The following is a 20,195-nucleotide window of genomic DNA, read 5'->3' on the forward strand; positions in this document are numbered from 1 at the left end:
TATCAGTTAGTATTCAGCACTTAACAGCCAATCCCATAATAATGAAGTACTCCAGGAAAAAAACTGCTTCAGAAGGTGAATTAATTTTAGTTTGAGCCTTTCAAGGGATTACTGAAAATTGGGAAAAATAACACACCATTATGAACAATGTGTAAAGCCATTTTTGTAAGCACTTTGTAGAAAATATTAATAGACTCCACAGTGAAGTGTAATTCCAATAAGTATTATGACATCAGTTCTGTTATCATTTCTGCTGTGAGATAAACATATTTTTAACTGAATTGTATACTAATTTTGTCTTTGTTATTTGCCACAGGTCTTAATTTTACATTCCTTGAATTTACTTTTAAAATCACTTTGCAATTACAGCTGGTGCATCTTGGTCTCTGCTGTCTTTCCTCCTCTATAATGCATTTTCTTTAGCTAAATCTCTTCATGTTTGACTACAAAGCCTGCCTAGAAATTTGGTTTAGATTGTTTCTGGCAGCAAAATGAGCCCTTGTGCCTAAGGGAACATAACATTGTACTCACTGTTCTGGTTTAATATATTTCTGTGCAACTTCAAGATGTTTTTTGCATAATAACTGAAGCTTTTTTTAAACACACCCACTTTTCTTTCATAAATAGTGCAGATGCAGAAAAGGCTAAAGAAATAAATACTATATTTTGTTATTAAAACTATTAAAAATATGGTAAACAATTTTTGTAGGCATTTTACAAAAAAACCCGTTAAGAATAAAAAATAATGATAATAAAACACTAATGCTCAAAATTTGGGAATGCTTCTTTTACTTTAGGGTGAAAAGGTCACCACTATAATCTAGATACCTAGTTTCATCAATATTTTACCATGCCAAGATAGTCACTTCATACACTTAAAATCTAGAATGGTTTTTTTTTGTGGGAGGCAATTTCTGAAGCATATTCTAGAATCTTTGAATTGGGTGTATTGGCCTTCTACTCAATAAGTTAAATTCTGAGTATTTTCCATTAGGAAAAATACAACTGTGAAACTTTTTTTTTAGTTTGTCAGCACGATTAAGTTGCTTTTACTTTCTCCTATATTCCTTTAACTTTATTGTGTTGGCTTTGTAAAGATCAGAAGCAGAAATTAAAGCTGTTGGAGCTTCTGTTGGTGGGAGCATACTTCCGATGACAGTAGTGAACATACTAGCTGTTCTTCATGGTTTCAGATTTGCTCTTTCCCACATTTAATAATGAATACTTTGTTTCCAAGTTCCAGTGAGTAGGAGCACACACATATCAAACAATACAACATGGGAAACTGCAGCCCCTGAAGTTTGAATAGTCCAGAATTAGAGGGAGTCACGTAGTTTTCTTTCTACGCTTTGCAGAAGAAAGGAGCCTGTTTGCCTATAACAGACACAGGAATCATGCCTGCTGCTCCTTTTTCTTATAATGGACCATTGCATTATATTACCTATCATAAACTGATACTGTGTTTTCCTGTTTGTAAAAGATCTTGACTTTATAGCCAAAACACATGTCAGAAGTGCAAGCAGTTTTCCCTGTTAAATGGCAGGAGATCTATTGTTCAGGTCATTTTGGAGAAGATTTTTAAAACACTTGTAGAGTTCTGTAACTTGTACGCTTGTAAATTTAGGAAAGGTTTTCAGGAGATATTTGCGTGCCATTTGTACTAAAGGAACACAATCCTGCAGGTTATATATGATTTAACATTGTAGCCAGTTCCTCATTAACTATTTTAGTTAATCTACATTTAGAACTTTAGCTGTAGAATTAGACTTTGTCAGTGATGTCAGGGAAAATAAGGAGTTTCAAGTTTCAAAACGTGTTTTGTTGATGGCATTGTGGGTAGCATCTTTTGAATACTTGAATACTTTGTCATCATTGAACAATACTTCTCCTAGGCTACCTTTAGTTTCCCTTCTGCATCATAAGAATATAGATAACCCTTGCAGTTTTGTTTTCAAGACTTGATAACAAATACTACAAAACTTTTTTTTGTGTTCTGATTTATTTCAAACACTAAGATAATAAATATAGGATTTTCTTTTTTACTCTATTTGCTTGCAGATTCAGTCCAGTTCTCTGAGGAAAGATAATTTTTAGGTTTTTTTTCATAATGAAGATACGTTTTTTTGAAAGTATTTTGGTGTAAAGGACTTTCTTTCCTATGATTCTGTATATTGTACTCAAAATAATGCAAGATGCATGTGATCTCTCTCTCATTATATTTATTTCAAGGAGTTCTATTATGAAGGTACATCACAAAGAATAAAGAGATTATCATAATCTTTTGTCTTCTGAGATCTCTGCTCCACTGTATTCTCATTGCTGCTCAGTGGGAGAGTTATCAGTTTTAGAATTGTGTTGTGATAGGTTTTTATACCAGTTTCTGTAGCAGAGAATGTAAGCTTTTTAAAAAGACAATCTGTTGTTTTCATAAAAGACCACTGCATGGAATTTCAGCTATATCAGTCAAAGTCCTAGCTCCAAGGCTTTTTCAACAGGAGAATTTGGATCTTGGAACACTTGTGCATTTGCTTAACTTCATTCTGAGCACACTTGCATCAATGACATGAGTTATGTGAATATAGTTAAGTGTATGCATGCATGCAGGCTCTGATCCAAAATTAGGTTGGTATCACAATGTACAGTGGGTGTGGGAGAAACTGTGTAACAAATGGGAAAATATATTGCTTCTGTGAAGTAACATGAAAATGTTATGCGATAAAATAGGTTCTGTAAGATTTAATTAAAATGTCATTATAGCAAGCTTGATTTTTTTCTTTTTAAAGTGGTGAGAATATTATTCAGGGAAAGTTACTTCATTTGTGGCAGTCTATAAGTTTTAGCTTCTTAGGTTACTTCCTCTGTTTAGAGGAATGGAAGACCAACATTTGTATGGATTTAAATTTAGCTACTAAACAGAGTATAGCAGCTTTGCTTAGGCTGGCATTGAGCCTGCTGTTCCTTGGGTGCCAGGTTCCACACCTAATACTTCTGCTGTAGCCTGCCCCTGTGCTGCTGTGGGAAGTGATTGATTACCAATGTTTTTGGAGCCTTGAATGAGTCATTGTGATGTATCATAGGCATTGAAATCAACAGACATCCCTAATTTTTTTACAGACTCTGCATCTTATAAAAGATTTCTGATATTTCACAATAATTTCCAAAAATTTTGTAACTGTCCAGGTTTTTATATACATGTGGAAACACAGATGTATAATTTTTTTTATCTCTGTGATGAAATATTGATAGAAGCTAAATTATTTATAAAATATAGAGTTAGGAAAAAGGTGACTGTAGATTATATGAAAATTTCACATAGCATCAGTTTGGGATATTTGTAACATTAACAAATTACAAAGCTACAGGGGAGTTCTCTACATGATACCAAACCAGTTGTGATAGAGTCTGTGAGGCTCACTCCATACCCATGATTTTTTTTTTATGAAGCACATCTTGCAGAAGTCATGTTTAGAAACGTAGATGAAAGCATTTTAACTGGTGGCACAAAAATGGAATAGATGCTCTTTTCATGTTCCCTTGCAGAACATATAAATTTGGTCCTTCAGGTTAGGGAATGGAAAAAAGTTATAGATTTTTAACAGCAGCCTCCAAAGATACTTGTATCTGTAGATCTCTTCAAAGGTGATTGTATAAAGCTTAATAAAAGTGAGTAAAAAACTGGTAAACTGGAGCTTTTTCCTTTCCTGTTAACATTTTTTCCCTTCTGATGGATTTTTATGGCACAGTGGAGTTAAAATCCAGGGGATGTAAAAACAAAACCCAAAGCAGAAGTGTAGTGGCATCATTCACATCACCATGTCTATGCATGCTTACTTGGGGGTAGGACCAAGAGGTGCAAACTCTGCATGTGTTACATTAGAAATCCCCTGAATGCCCATGCTACAATGCAAATTGATTGTTTCATGGTGGATGCTACGAATTACTCAATGAAAATAATTTATTTATTGAAACAACAATTCGCAAGAAGCAAGTGGTAGCACTTCTAGCATGTGATGCTGCTATACAGTCTATATATTTCCATGAAGTGGTATCTTGTAGATAAAAAAATAAGAAACTTTTGTAATAATTTAATTTCTTTGGTTCTTGTAGCTTAATCCATCTTAAGATCTTTTTCAATTATAGATTTGTGTTCCTGCTTCTTTATTTTTTTAAGTTATACTTGAAGACTTAGGAGCAATCAGGCATCTCTGGGTGATGGCATGATGCACCCACTGATGGCAGTAGTCAAAGGTGTAATTCAATGAGTGGGAAATGGTACAGATGCTGCTGGATGCTTGTCTGTTGTAATGTTGGAATGCGTGTCATGTTTGTGCTAAATTGCAGTTTTTGTCTGGCTATTATGTTACATCTTCTTGACTTCTTTTAACCTCTGAGGTACAATTGATTCAAGTAAAGTGGATTATTGCCTTGACTTTCATGTCTTTCTTGGAGGAATGAATAAAATGAAGTCCAGTCAAAGAACATCAGCCCCTCTTAGATAATAGACTTAGTGTTTACAGTGCTTATAAAACTACCTATGACCTCTTTCAGAGTCAGCAGAACTGAGTTTCTTCTCACAGATAATGATCTTTTTGTAATTTAGCCTTTTCTTAAAATTTCCAAATGCACTCCTTTAACTTAACTGGATCCTTTTTCACTTCAGTGAAGTCAAATATTGGTGTAAGGGTTGAGTTATCACAGAGTTCTCATGCGTACTATAGTTTTCTGCCTTTATTTTTCTGACTTTTTTGATTAAAATGAAAAGAAATATTTAAAGTTGCAATAAGTTAGGTTTATTTTCCACAGGAAAGAAAAAAATACAATAAAATTAAATACAAAAAAATTATTTCACTATAATGTTAATGTTCTTTTTTAATGACATTTTGCATGGAACACGAATTTATAAGCTAAAGGAATATTCGGAAGTTTCTAGTCACTATTAAGGATTTTCAAAGGTTTCATGTTTTGTCAACTTTTCATCTTGCCTTATCTGGACTTATAATAAGTTTTTTGAATTTAGTATTTAAGAAGCCTGCAGTAAAATGCATAGTTTAGACACTACATGAAATTTGCGATCTTTGGGAAGAAATTTAATTTATAGAATCTGGCATTACAGCATGCAGTGGTGTTTGATTAGGGTTTCTATACAAATTCTGTCATAATTCATACTGCTTTTAGATAAACAAGTGATATTAACCAAGCTAGTTGTCCAAAAGTCAATGTGCTCTTCAGATTAGGCTGATTGGAAAATCAGATGGGAGAGAATAAAGGTTCTGATTGCTCCAAAATTAAAAAGCAAACAAAAAACCCCACAAAAATGTATGCTGTAATTATGTGGCATGTTGCACATGTAATGGGCACTGAATTCTTAAAGACTGGTCAGTAAGCACTCTGCCTGTGTATTTTGCTTTAAAAGGTGCAGTGGGTAGTTTTCTCTTCCTGGTCCTGAGAAAGCATTTGGGAAGAATGATTTTCCTTCCTTGTCAAGAAATTACTTCAATGTATAGATCTTGAGAAATACATTTTTCTGTTATCTCAACTCATATCCAAGTGTTTGATGGAAAGGATAGTCTTTGTGAGATAACAGAGAGATTTTTTTTTACATGCACTGCCTTCATTCGTTGTTCCAAAAAGTTTTAAAACTTTCTTGTTAGTCTTTTGCTCTATTTCAAGTATTTAATACAATGTTAATTATAAAATTATTACTTTTGTGCTTTTGTTCCTTTGTTCACTTTGTTTATACTATTTTTTTTGAAAACATAGTTGTCTTCTACATAATTGTGGGATACCATGTCTTCATAATAGTATTCTTTCTGTCTTTATTCTTGGGTCTCATCATTTTTCATATCTACTGTCCTCAGTTACTAAGTCTGCCTTTGTCTTCCTTTTGGTATATGAACAGGAGTACGTTATGTTTTGCCAGTCCTGCAAAATAATGGGAAATCTTAATGCTATTATTTTGTGAATTGTTCTAAGTATGTAGCTGTTGAACTATAGTACTTTTTCTAACTTAAACATGTATTTGAATGATAAAATGTGCTTATTTCATACTGCTTGGCATGATGTTTACTTGCTTATTTTATGATGTTTGTCTCAAGCAGGAAGAATCCTTGGGTAATTTTGTTGTCAGTAGCTGTTCTTGTGAGATGAGCTGTATGGATGGTGATATTTTTCCTTCATCAGAAGAGTATGAACCACAGAAAAATATTCCAGTCATCTGGAAGAGTTCGAAACATAAGTCTTTGGATTTCAGTGAGTTTTGCACAGTTTAAAAAAAAATGAGATAAAAAGATTGTTTCGTGCAGGTGAAATATCTTAATTACTATACAAACACTCCTGAAAAAAATGTTCAACCTGTAGTAATTAGTCTGAAAAGAGAGATCCTACTAGAATGCATTTTTCTGATAATAAGCGATAGATCTATACTAGTGAAGCGTTTCAAATTAGTTTACAGGAGCATAACACATTATTTTCTCTTTCTTTCTCTTCCTCTTTCTTCCCTTCCCTCTCCTCCTTCTGGAAATACCACAACACTTCTGTTACACTACCCACATAGATGGGTAAACTTCCTGAAAACTAAGTTTCACAGCTAACAGTATTTGGGTATTGAATATTATTTAGGTCTTTGGTATTTCTTGAATATGGAGAAGTAACTGGTGGGCTTTAAAAATGTATAAACATTTTATGCATTTGCAAAGATCATCAGAACCAGGTTAAGCACGTAACTTCCAGTAAAATTTGGCATACAAGTTTGAAAATCTGTTTTTATGCCACTTGAATACTTTCAAAAATTTTAGCTTTTCAGTGTCACATCTTGTGCCAAGTCTGTAACCAAAAAGGTCGAGAAATTGTAAAAGATCAGCAAAAATGGAAAGGAGGAGAAAAAGTACTGATGTTCTCAGCTAATGTGCTACTTGCATGCATATTTTGTGAAGGCAGTGTTGGAGAAGGATTTGGGAGCTTTGCTCCTAAAATCCTTACCTTTATATCTGTTTGTAAATATTTTTGAAGATGTTTTTACAGTTTGTCAGTTTCTGTTCTATTGAAGTTCTTCTTTAAACAATTTAAAATGTAGCCTTGGTTAATCTGAAACCTTTCATTGTTATAATCATAGTTCTTTCCTTTATTTCCCGTAGCTAAGACACTTCAAAATTCGGGAAAATCCCTGAGTGGTTACCAATGGTTTTCAGGTATCACTGCCAACTTCCTTCCATCAAAGGATAAAAATGCTCAAGATGTAGCACGGGAAGCATTTTCTTCTCTCAGAGGTGCTTTATTCAGTTAATACATTATCTGCTGTCACTGATTGTGTTTTTAATATTATCTTAAGGAAGAATCTGTATTTTCATGTGGTTTTATAACTTTATAGGTTGTAGTTGTTGGTGTGCCATCTCATTTTGCATTTGATTGGAACCTTTGATATCAAGACTACCAGCTTTAATATTTAACACATCATAATTTGACTGACTTTGAAGGCCCTGGAAAGCCAAAGTGGTGTTCATATCACTGTAAAAACTCTATTTACACAGTACTTGCTCACTTTATAGTATTCTTGAAATATATAGTGTGTGTATGTATGTGTGCTGTAGATGCTGTCTACTTACTAAAAAATGTTTGTAGCTTCCATAATTTTAAATTAAGTTTTCTAGAAAGCTGATATACATTTTGCCATCTAGGATTAGGTCAGTAGCAGTAGATCTCATTTATATTCCTAATGTAAAGGCAAAATTGCTGTCTTGGGAATCATGAAATCCAGGTTCCTTAGAAGATTCTGACATATAATGTTGATGGTTTTTTCTGACATAAAATGTTCAGGTTTTTGTTTTGTATTTTTTTCATTCTAAAGCTTAAGTAAAGTATGTTTGTACAGGCTTCTTTTCATTCACAAAAATGGAAATAATTTTTAGTATCTAAATGGGTAAACTCATAGAATTTGCATGAGATATCGTTCTAATATATCTTATATTTTTGCATGTCCAGTTGAGTGTTCCTGATTGAATATAGGATGGTAAAGAAACCCTAGAATTTTTTTTCAGAAGAAAAGTTACACTTGGTAGAAGGTCATTAAGCTAGTTTTTGATTTTTTTGGAAATCAGCAAGGTGGAGATGATCAGACTTTTACAGAAAAAGAGAATAGATTTTAGTGTAAATCTGCATATCATCTATAAAGTGAAACAAGAGGGTTTTCCAGTCTTTTTTTTTTCTCATTATATTTGAATGGAAGTTAGCTTGTACAAACATTATGTAATTTTGCCTTAGCATCTGCCAAAAAATGTTGTGTCTAACTAGTGCAGTAGCCTGTTGCTTTCAGCAGATTCCTTGCATTACCTGTGTGATGGTAAGGAAAAAAAGTAATTTAGATGCATATCCTTTGCAGAAAATTTCAGTTCTCACATTTCTTTTAGTTATTCTTCTTTTGGAAGTGGATGTGGAAACTGAATAAATTATGGTTCTGTCATAACAAACAAAACAATTTGTTTCTGGGAACTTAATCTGCAAAAGTGCACAAGGCTTTTTCTGAACATATGATTTGAATCTGTACAGCAGTTCAGCTTCACTGTAGTAAGAATGGAATAAGCACAGTACTTTTTAAACTCTTTGCTGGGCTAACTGATTTAACCACCTCTAAAGAGATCTGACAAAAAGATTTGGAAATGGAAATTTCTTACTAGATGCTATGAAACATTCTGTAGAATGGATGGAATTCTGTGAAGCCAAGAATGAGAGGGAATGCAGTGTATTGCTGTTAATACATTTGTTTTCTTAAACTCTCATGTTAAACTTTTTTTCTTAGATATGATTGGAAGATGACAAAGATTGCTTTGCTATATATAATATAAAGCAGCTGTGGTGTAGTTGTACCATGGCAAAGTTTCATAAGCTGAAGGAAACTGTGGATTTTATTACATTAAAACATGCTTAAGTTCTTAAATGCTACTTCCTGTAGACAGTTTGGGTACTGTATTTTGTGGCTCTCAGCTAAGGATTCTGAATAGCCCCTTAAAAAAAAAAAAAGACCCCAACAAAACAAAAAGCCTACCAACCAACCAACCAAAAACAATCAAAAAGCTGCACTTTAGTCAATGTAAACTTTTGGGGCAGTTCTGCTTAAGTAAGGTTGAGTCTCACCTGATCATATTCTATAAATTATTAGAAACCATGAATGACTTGAAATTTAACAGGAAGTCTGTAAGGTTTCCCTGTATATCCAGGACAGATGCAATGCAATGGGAATGCAGGGAAAATTTTCAGGTCCTGTCCCTAAAAAACAGTTGTGAAGAGCCCAAGAGATCATCATGTTTGCCTTTCTACTAGAGAAAGTGTTTTGGGAATCAATTTAATTTTGATTATAAGCTGGGGAAAAATTATTTCCCACCATTCTTCTAATTAATGCAGGGAGAAAAGGGATAGTACTTTTACTTAGGAGATATTTTTAAAGTAAAGGTAGGAATTATGAATTTACCCAAATCACTCCCTTCAGCTTGCTCTGTGTCCACAAATTAGAGTTAGTTTGTTGGCTCATATATTTTAAATTTAGAGTGGGGATATTTGTGTGTGCAAAGGTATGTATCCATTGATTGAGGGCTTTTCCCCCCTCCAGTATTTCATGTAATGCTGCAGAACTTTTACCTGCAGACCTTTCTTCTTTACTAAAGTACTGGCTGAAAATTCAAAAATTGTCCTTCTTTCCTCCTTAACTGATGATGTAATGGCTAATATTGACCTAGTTATTGCTATCAGTTAGCATTCAAATACATTTCTATTTCCATACATAATTGCCATTGTGTGCTAATTTATCAGGTGATATTTCTGGAAATGTATTGTGCTTTCATAGGAGTTCTAGGACATTCTAGTTGCTATATAGCCTCTTACATCACTTGTGCACACTTTTCTTTTCTGTAAGTGAGAACTCTCCTCTTCAGATTGCCTTTATTATTGGCAGTATGGCTAAGTAAAACTGAGACATTTAGAACAAAATTCAGTACTGGTGTGACCTAACTAATCTTAATGAAAGTGTGCAAAATCCTGAACTGCCTTTAAGAGCACTGAAAAGTTTAACACAAAACTGTTTCTCACTAAGGCGACAACCTTCAGAGATTGTCTTTATACCCTTGTACGTCTCAACTTAAAAACAAATAAATAAGTATATATACATGTGCACACTGTAACATTAAAGGGCAAGATGCCCAAAATTACACTGAGAACAACTTACATGGTTTATTTAAATTAGGTCACAGAGTACTCTCTTATTTTGTATGTTCTGTATTCAGAGAAGATTTTCTCTTCATTTAGTTTCTATTGCTCATGAGCTACAAAAAGGACACTGCAGAAGTGATGACATATCTGCTTATGTGGTTGACTGTATGAGAGTAATACATTCTCTCTGAGCACTATGTCTGGAGTATTCTATGCATACACATTCAGATGATCTTGACTTCTTAGTATCTCTTCTTTAGCTGTCTGCTTGAGCTTTCCTCTGCTCTCATCTTTCCTTCAATTCTCCTGTGGCCACTTCTGTTTCCTATTGTCTGTCTTGCCGTTTGTAATTCTTTGTTTATACAGAGATTATTATTGCAGTGAGAGTTTTTAAAAACAGCTTAGACAAGCATCTGTCTGGAATGGCCTACAAATATTTGATCTTTTTCTTGAAGATGGCTATTGCCCCTTCCAGTTCTGTATTTTTGTGATTCAAAGTCCTTTGTAGATTACTAGCTGTCACAGAATGAACAACCCACCCCAAGCCCCCCCCAAGACAATCAGATTTATGGATACAAGTAATTCTGGCTGTAACATATCTACATGCATGAATGCATGATGTGTTTTCATGGGACAAGAATTCACCACTCCTCAGAGTGGATAAAATTTATTTTGCAGTCGACTTCTGTATATTTGGAAAACTAACATGGGAAAGAATGTAATGAAGGAAAGAAGTACTAAATGGGGAAAGGTGGTATATTGCAAAATCTTCAGTTATGTTTAGACAACAGTTAGGTTATCACCAGTTGGTTTTGCTGAACAAAACCAGGATGCCTATGCTGTCTTTCTAAATACATTTACAATATTCTGTCTTTAACAGCTATTTTTTTTTAATCCTGCAGCTAATTTGACTTCAGAGGGATTCAAACTGAAAGATATTATTTTGGTTCATCTATATATGAAGAGCATGAAAGATTTCAGTGTTATAAACTCAGTTTATGTGACAGAATTTGATTTGTGTCCACCAGCAAGGTAGGATTAGACTACTGCTATAGTATATTTATGATGCACTGTAATAGTCTGAATTATTGTTGCCATATTTGTGAAGCATTTTGCCAAATGTTTGTGTCTCACAGAAGAAGACTTTTGCTGCCTTTTGGAGTATTAACATCACAGCTGCTCATGTCAAAACCACTAGGGCTAGAAATTCCTGCTTTAATATATACCATAAGGTTTACAAATGCCCGCCCCCATCTGGACTTACAGAAGGATAATACATGGTTTGCAAGTCTTAGTTCTTTTTGACTTGATTGAACTGACAAATGTTTGTATTGCTGGGATTTTATTTGCTTTTCTTTTCTGTTTGCATCCCTTGACCTTTTGGCAGTGCTTCTCTGAATGCAACCCAGGATATCATCAAACCTCTTTGTCACAAGGGCACGTTGTTAGCTTACGTTCAAGTTGGTGTCCATCAGGAACCTCCAGTCCTTCTCGGTAATGCTGCTTTTGAGCCAGTGGGCCCACAGACTATACTGGACCTTGGGTTTGTTTCACCCCCAGGTGTAGAACTTGCAGCTTCTCCTTGCCAAACTTCATCAAGTTCCTGTATGCCTGTTTCTTCATCCTGTCAACATCCATGTGGATGGAAACTTGCCAAGGATACACTGCCTCATCATGCCAATTATGAAGGAAGATGTTGAACAGGAGTGGGCCCAGTATAGGCTCCTGGTTGTTCACCTGTGAGACTTTGTGCTACTAATCCCACACACTGGGCCTGGCTGTTCAGCCAGTTTTCACTCTACCTTACTCTCTACTCATCCAGCCCATACATCAACAATTTCTCTATGAGTGCATTACAGGAGAAAGTCAAAAGCATTGCTGAAGCCATACTACCAACATTAAGTCTTCCTAAAAGTGATGAGGTCTGGAACCTTCTAGGTCTTTGTGACAAACGTTACTCACTTTTTTCTACTTATTTTGTTCAATACTAAAGCATTTGACAAAATTGCTATCTGAGCAGTTGCTTGGGATTTGCATCATGAGATACTGAAAGTTATTTCAAAACTATATTTAGTCTGTCTCTTTTCTTCCCCTGCCTATATGCACTTGGCTCTGGTTGCAGACAAATACTGGATTAGATGGATCTTTGTCTCCATCCAGTGTAGTTGTTCTCAATATCTTGTGTTTCCCTCAGATAATCACACTAGATGGATAGCTTAGCTGCACTTCCATGTTCAGTAAGAATTCAAGTATGAAAAGAAATTACACTGGTGATAGCACTTTAATTCATAGATACGCAAAGCATAGTTTTTTCAATATGTGTTGTACAAAATCTTCTACGTTGCGTCCAAGTCTACATCTGACATAATGAAACTGCTTGATGGTCTAGGTGTGTACTATGTGATTTCTGTGTTATTTGCGTGTGGTGGGTTTGTTTTCCATTGGAAATTGGATACAAAACACCTTGCCCATGTTTTTTTTTTTTAAGATGTGTGTTAAAACTAATCTTCTGTTTGTATTTTTTATTGCCTTTGTCAAAATGGCTTATTTCTTTTTACAGTAATTTGTAATTTTTACAGTAATTTCTTATGCTTCTGAGATAATATGCTGAGAATGCAGAACTGATGTAGCTTGAGAAATTTCACTTGAATCATAGGGTAATACAGGTTACAAGGGACCTCTGGAGGTCATCTCGTCTAATCCTGCACTAAAAGCAGGGTCAACCGTGTGGTTGTACCTCTTGTCTTTTACATATTTTTAAAACCAACTGTTCAGCAATTTTCTAATGAAAAATCCTATATTTTATACTCTTATTGCAGAATATGAAGTGTAATAGAGGCTTGTGAATTTCAAGTATAGCAAGACAAATAGTTTAAAGACATTATTAAGATAATCATCACATTCTACTACACTGCCTTTGTGTCAGACCCAAAACAAGCAGAGAGAGGCTTCTTCAAGATGCTGACTGTAGGCCAGGATTATTAAATCAGAGAGAAATGGGAGGGTCAGCTGTGTGTGCCTTCAGAGGAGGGATCTAATCCCAGCTGCAAACTACACAAAATTAGTCTCCACTCCTACATGTTGTAAGTTCTCTTTATGGACTCAAGTTCTCACAATTTAACTTTCATTTCTTATGCCTGCATGTTTTAGGCCTCCACATTTGCACAGTCAGCTACATAGCCCTCCATCAATAAAATAAAAAGGTAGAAAGATTAGAAAGTTGCAGGAAAATGGCTTTTTACTTTTATTTTTATGGAGCAAACAGTTTTCAGAGCATCATAGAATATTCTGAGTAGGAAGGGACACACAAGGATTGTCAAAATCTAGTTCATGATCCTGCAGATGACATCTTAAGAATCACACACTGTGCCTGAGAAGAGCATTTTCCAAAAACTTCTTGAGCTCTGCCTGGTTGATGCTGTGACCACTTCCCTGGATAGCCCGTGCCCAACCACCCTCTGGATGAAGAACCTTTCCCTAATATCCAACCTAAACCTCCCCTGACACAACTTCATACCATTCCCTCAGTCTTGTCACTGTCACTGCAGAGAAGAGATCAGTGCCTGCCTCTCCTCTTCCCCTCATGAGGATGCTGTAACTGCAATGAGCTCTCCCCTTAATCTCCTCCAGGCTGAGCAGACCAAGTGACCTCATCTGCTCCTCATATGGCTGCCCATCAAGGCTCTTCACCATCTTTCCTGCCCTCCTTTGGATGCTGTCTAACGCTCTATATCTTACTGTGGCACCCAAAACTGCCCTCAGCACTCGAGGTGAGGCTGCCTCAGAGCAGAGCAGAGGGGACAATCCCCTCCCTTGCCCGGTTGGCCATGCTGTGCCTGATGCACCCCTGGGCACGCTTGGCTGCCAGGGCACTGCTGACTCATGTTCAACTTGCCATTGACCACCATCCTCAGGTCCCTTTCCACAGCACTGAGTTTATGTTGCATATTTGTCTATGTTGCATTTTGTCCTGAAGAAAAATTATACAGCAGTTTGCATGGTTGCATCATTGCATTATGTACAGAGGCCTGGTTGTGGAAGTTCTCACGAGCGGTATGCTGGAAGCACTGACTCGGGTGTGGATCTGCAATAAATTTGCAAAATTGTCTTGAAAATTTACCAGCCCAAGCAGAAAATCCATTCATCCATGCTTATGAATGATGGTAATGAGGAAAAACTACTATATTTACATGTGGTAGGTGAGGAGAAAAATAGTTTTCTTGGAAGAAATAAGCAAGATGGGAAGAATTTTATAAGGCTGTTACACGATATGTAAAGAGAACAAGTAATTTTTTGTTGGATTCCTGCTGGGACCTAAATGACTTTTCTATGCATGGACTGCAAATATAATTGTTTTCCAGGCTTTGAAATGTTGATTTCCCCACATAGACCTCAACCCCCCCCCGCTTTTTAACTGGCCACATGCAACACACGTCTCTCTGTTCATCAAGGCACTCAGTCTTCCTTGGAGGAAACAGAAGTGAACTTTATAAATGAATGCTTAAGTAGATTTTGAGTCCTGTCATATGTATGTATCTGTCATGCAACCTTAAGTATAGCAGAAAAATATGCTAGTATTAAAAATATCTTGTGAAAAGGTTATGAAGGAGACATAAGCTGCTTCTTTTTAGAAAACTTTGACACTGTCTCTTGGCAGCCTCATAGGCAAACTCAGGAAGTAGGGACTGGATGAGTGGACAGAGAGGTGGATTGAGAACTGCCTGAATGGCAGATCCCAGAGGGTCATAATCAGTGGCACAGGGTCTAGTTGAAGACCAGTCACTAATAGTGTGTCCCAAGATTCAATATTGGGCCCAGTATTGTTTAATTTATTCATCAATGCCTTGGATAAAGGTGCAGATCCCTCTTCAGCAAGTTCACTGTTGACACCAAGCTTGGAGGATTGGCTTATACCCCAGAGGGCTGTGCAGCCCTCCAGAAGGACCTCGACAGCTTGGAGAGATGGGCAGAGAAGAACTTTCTGAAATTCAGCAAAGTCAAATGCAGGGTCCTGCACCTGGGGAGGAATGCACCTGCCATGCACTGCAGGCTGGAGACTGAAGTGCTGGGAAGCAGCTCTGCAAAGAAGGACCTGGGAGTCCTGGTGGACAAGAAGCTGTCTGTGAGCCAGCATTGTCCTTGAGGAGGTAACAGTGTTAATGCTAGCAGGTTATTGCAATTCTCTAACTTTTACTATATGATCCAGGCAAAATTTCCTAAGATAATGTCCAGACAAAAAAGAAGTGGAAAATAGATGTTGGAAATTGGTTCAAGCAAAGTTCTGTTTGAAAAAAAAAAATATCTTGTGTTTTCAGAGTATGTGTGGAAACACTGTTACCTGATGGAGTGCTGTTTTGCATTGACTGCCTTGCACATAAGTATGACGTGGCAACAGATGATGTAGTACATGATGAAAAGCTGGTCATGCATGTACAGAGCATTTCCCACTGGGCACCTGCCAGCATAGGACCTTACAGTCAGTCCATCAAGGTAGGAATTTTTGTTACTTCATGTGAAATATATGCTGTTTGCTGAAATGAATACAGTTATAAAGTCACTTTATCTCTCTTCATTCTTTCTAAGTGCAAAATAAAATGTGTAAAAAAAAATGTTTTGAATTTATGTTTTTAAAACTTGTAGACAACTTACCTCTCATCAGTTCTTCATTTTGTGATAATAAAGCTGGTTAAATTATTCTTTTCAGAGACTCTTAAGAACAGCATACTTCTGTTGTATATTATAATTAGACAAAAAACCTGTCATACTTTTATAATCTGCCTAGAATATAAACAGAGTTTAGGAACAGCTGAGGATATTTCAGTTTCCTTGTTAGAGCTCAAAATTTTTTATAGGTAGAGTGAATCCTGAAATGCTTATTTAATTAAATCCTTTTTGAGGCTTGTGGTGCTGCTTAACCATTTAAAAGAACATCAAGGTTGAAGAACTGTTGTATTTTTCGAAATAATAACAAACAGAACAGAATATTACATACTATTTGGAATAATGAAAAGGAGGCAGTAAAGTATCATGGAAAAGTGGATCAAAAATTTACATTAAAAAAATTCTCCTAGACAATTTTCTGTCTGGATAGCACCATTCTGATAATTTGTGAACTGTCTCAACCTTTTCTGTTGCAAAAAAATCCATGCCTATCTTACCAATACACTTCTCGTGTAATACAATGTCCTGTGTTGTGCAGAATTATTTAAGCAAGACTTTCTGACATCTGTTTAAAATACCTGAAATATTTTTGAGTCTGCAATCCTAGTATAATGGCTATGCAATTATACTTTGTTTTGTCTTTGTACTATTTCTGCCACGCGTGACATTGAGCCCGGTACGCTCCACAAGAATGCGCGCCACAGCCGGCTGGGCCAGCCGCGTGGCCACTCGGCCCTCGCTCCAGGCAGGGAGCGGTCGGGGCGATCGGCTGCCTAGGGAGACCTCTCCCACGGCAGGGTGAGAGAAGGCGGCTCCCCAGGAGGCAGGCTACGGCAGCGAGCAAAGCGAAGGCAGCAAGGACAAGGCGAGAGAGGCAGCAGCTCTTCGCAGCAGGAGAGGTTTATTAGGAGAGGGAGTGAACAGGGACACGCAGCGGCTGCAAAGACCTGCCAGAGTCGGCGTGGACAACACGAGGGTTTAAAGGGGCCCAGAGGGGAGGAGTAAACCCGCCCCCCGGCCAGTAACAGAACAGAACCGACTGACGGACAAAAAGGAACAATGAATGAGAAGTGAGTTGGGGAGGGACAGCAACCTCTGCACCAATCACCCTCAGCCTAGCATGGAAGATTCTAGGGACTGGGCGTGGCAGAGGGTGATGGACAGGGAGGTTGCCCTGGAAACATAGGAGGGATTAACTAAGAAACCATAGCAACTAAGGAGGGAACTGAGGATTGACATGACAGTGGATACAAAGTGGCGGGAGTTTCCAAGACAACTGTGGGATTGACAGATAACTGCAGAGGGGGAAGGTGGGGAGGGAGCCTAAGACAGAACCATTTTCTAACAAAACTGGGGGGAAACTGGAACACACCAACTGAGTATTAAACAACATTAAAATATAACTGAACTTTAAATTTTACAAATACAAAAGCAAAGCGGCCACGCCGCAACATACTATTTTACAGAAGAATTCAGGAACAGTATTTTGCTTTAGAAGCTTATGTGGAATTTGTTTTATTTTCAGGAAGAAATGTTGTTAGATTATTACTGTATGAATCTCCTCACCCACAGGAGGGTGGGGTTTTATCATCTCTTTATATCAATTTTTGTTGACAAAGCAGGAAATCAATTTATTAAACTTTGTTCCATTCAGACTTACACTTTAATGATTATAATGGTATCATATTATGCATAATCCTTCAAAGATTAAAATTAATGAGCTTTGTATCTTTGTTTTGTGGAGAAATGTCTCTTACATTGCAACTGATCTCCATATCCTGGAACTGCCATCAACTGAATTCAGAAAAGTGTGTCAATTGAAAATTGCTTCAGTAGCCCAGTTAAAAATCTCATGTTGCAATTGTCCATAAACAGGTGCCATATTTTCTAGTGCCATGGGACAGTCAGCATATCCAAGGAAAAGTTCATATCTCTTCAAATATAATGTAGCCAGTAGCACTGGTCAGCAATTCAAACATTAAGAATTTCTCACTGGTGTTTTTGTTTTTTTTTTTTTCCTACCTCCAGAGAACATTTTAATTAAGCAACATTATTTTCCCTTATAGTGTAAAATAAGTAGTTTTACTTTTAAAAATTAATGCAGGAGTTAAGTAACAGTAATGAATAGGTGTACCTCTGCTACAGGATTACTTGTTGTCCTTTATAGCTGTGTTCTGTCTCTAGTCTACAAACACCTACAGGGAGGATTGGTAGTATACACAGAAGCCGTATTTTTATTTTTCCTTTGCCAGATTTTGCCTTCCTACTACCAACTATACATTTCATCTGAATATCAATATTTAACACTCTGGTTTTGTCTTGCGAAGAATTTCTGACTTTTGGTAACATTTCCATTCTGCCGAGCTTGATACTGTGCATGTCAAATTACCAGAACAAATAACCATTTTAGTAAATGTTTTTAATATTTAAATATTTTTGCTTTCTAAAATAGCATATAAAGGATATAACTTATATAACTTCTCATAAGAAAACATCATAGAGATGTGTATAATGCATAAACGAAGTATTTGAATTTGAAATTTTACTAATGGAAGATAAAGATTTTGTATCTTCTTAAACACGAATTTTCCAAAATTAAAATCTTCTTTAAATGAGTTTTTAGAACTTCCTAATGCTATGTATGGATAGGTATTAAGCTCTTAAGTTCAACAAAAGAAGTAAGCAACTCAATATATTTTAGAAATGGAATATATTTTCCAGAATACATAAGAAAGGAACAAAAGTGAGGTTCAAATCATTGTAGTAAAAGAAAATTATTTGAAATTATGCAAATGTTATGATGATGAAATGTTTATTAATCTTTTATGATTGAGGAACGGAAGCCAAATTATCTTAAAACAATAAATATTTATTACCCTTATGTTGTAGATATGTAGAGTTCGTTGATCTTTTCCTCAACAGCAATTGGACAATTAAATTTTTGTCTTTTCAGTCACTATGAAGTTTTGTGGACCCTGAGGAATCAGCATGTATTTTTGCTCGGTGTTTTTGCTGAGTTCAGAATAGACTTTAGACTAATATTCAGGATATTGCAAGTTAGATTTGATGTGCCCTGGCGTGTAAGAGCAGAGCTGGCAGCAGAAAGATGTAGGTAGTTCATGCAAACTATGGAATTCACACTTCAGGCTCAAAAATCACTCAGCAGAGCATCATTTCAATTCAGTAGGGATCTTTCAGGATCTTGCCAACAGTGCTATGAGGACAAAAAGTAAAGATTTGAATTTACTATGAGAATGTCCTGACCTCAGTTTGATAGACACCAAACAGTGGCAGAATGAAATTACAATTTTCAAATGACTTACAGCAAAGTTCTTCTTCTTTTGAAATAATGTTATTTCTCTTCTGGGATTAACATTCTATGAAAACAACTTCAGTGTTTCTCTTTGTAAGAAGTAGACATTAACTGTTTGAAGATACAGTAAGACGTAATATATTCTGTACATATGCCAACATTATATGCATCTACGGCTTGATTATGTCTGCTGAAACCTTTAGCTTGACCTCAGTTCTTGCCCTTTGCTAGATCCCAGTTTGGAGCATTCTTCAGGAGGTCTTTTCCTCGATTTTTGTTTTGCACTATCTTAACCCAGTGGCTTCCTTCCCATCTTTTACTTTTGTGATTCAAAAACAGTTTATTATATTACACCATATCTGTTAATATCAGGGTAGAATACCTTCCAGTGCATGGGGGGAAAAAAGTGATAGTCAACAGTTCTGATTCTAAATAATGTTCCTTTGGGTTTGATACTTATATTCTTAGTGTTTTAGTCAACAACCTGGAAAATACCACACCTAGCAGGATTGTGGATTACAGTAATTCAGATACTGCTTGATGCATTGGAGAGCATGGCTGCCATTCTGAGGTACCTGGACATTGTCATTTTTTGTAGATGAAAGCAAGCAATTTGTACACTTGTGCATGCCAAGTGGCATGCACACTCTTGTGTAAGAAACCTCATCATCAATGTGAAAGTTTTTGTTGCTTCTTCCCTAGCCATTGCCAGAAAAGAAAAAAATATAATGTTAGGGCAACTAACTTCTAAATCGTATGGAGACTGTAAGTGTGCAAGTCAGGAACAGTGGGACAGAACTGAGTGCTCTGCCTTTGTAATTAATTTCTTTTACATGCCATATGTTTCTTAGCTGGAGATTAAGAAACCTGACTATAAGCAGTGTATCTAATTAGTGCCATTGGACAAAATGTGAATTAAAGCTGTCTGCCACGACTGAGGTACACAATCACACCCAGTATCACAAAGTCCACCAAATAGCAGGGAATGGTTGTATTATCTCTTGGAGCATATTCTCAGCTGTGTACT

General features: G+C 36.2%; 1 protein-coding gene across 2 annotated transcripts in view; it reads left to right on the forward strand.

Annotated features, from left to right (window-relative positions):
• DPH6 (diphthamine biosynthesis 6) overlaps positions 1-20,195 on the forward strand; it is a 183,825-nt gene that overhangs the window by 65,344 nt on the left and 98,286 nt on the right. For both annotated transcript variants that reach the window (XM_030948760.1, XM_030948761.1), the window contains exons 9-12: positions 6,099-6,249; positions 7,134-7,265; positions 11,097-11,226; positions 15,510-15,684. In XM_030948760.1, coding sequence (XP_030804620.1) covers positions 6,099-6,249; positions 7,134-7,265; positions 11,097-11,226; positions 15,510-15,684 — 588 coding nt within the window. The remainder of the gene's footprint in view (positions 1-6,098; positions 6,250-7,133; positions 7,266-11,096; positions 11,227-15,509; positions 15,685-20,195) is intronic.

The sequence above is a fragment of the Camarhynchus parvulus genome, chromosome 5, assembly GCF_901933205.1.
Source record: "Camarhynchus parvulus chromosome 5, STF_HiC, whole genome shotgun sequence".
Taxonomy (NCBI): Eukaryota; Metazoa; Chordata; class Aves; order Passeriformes; family Thraupidae; genus Camarhynchus; species Camarhynchus parvulus.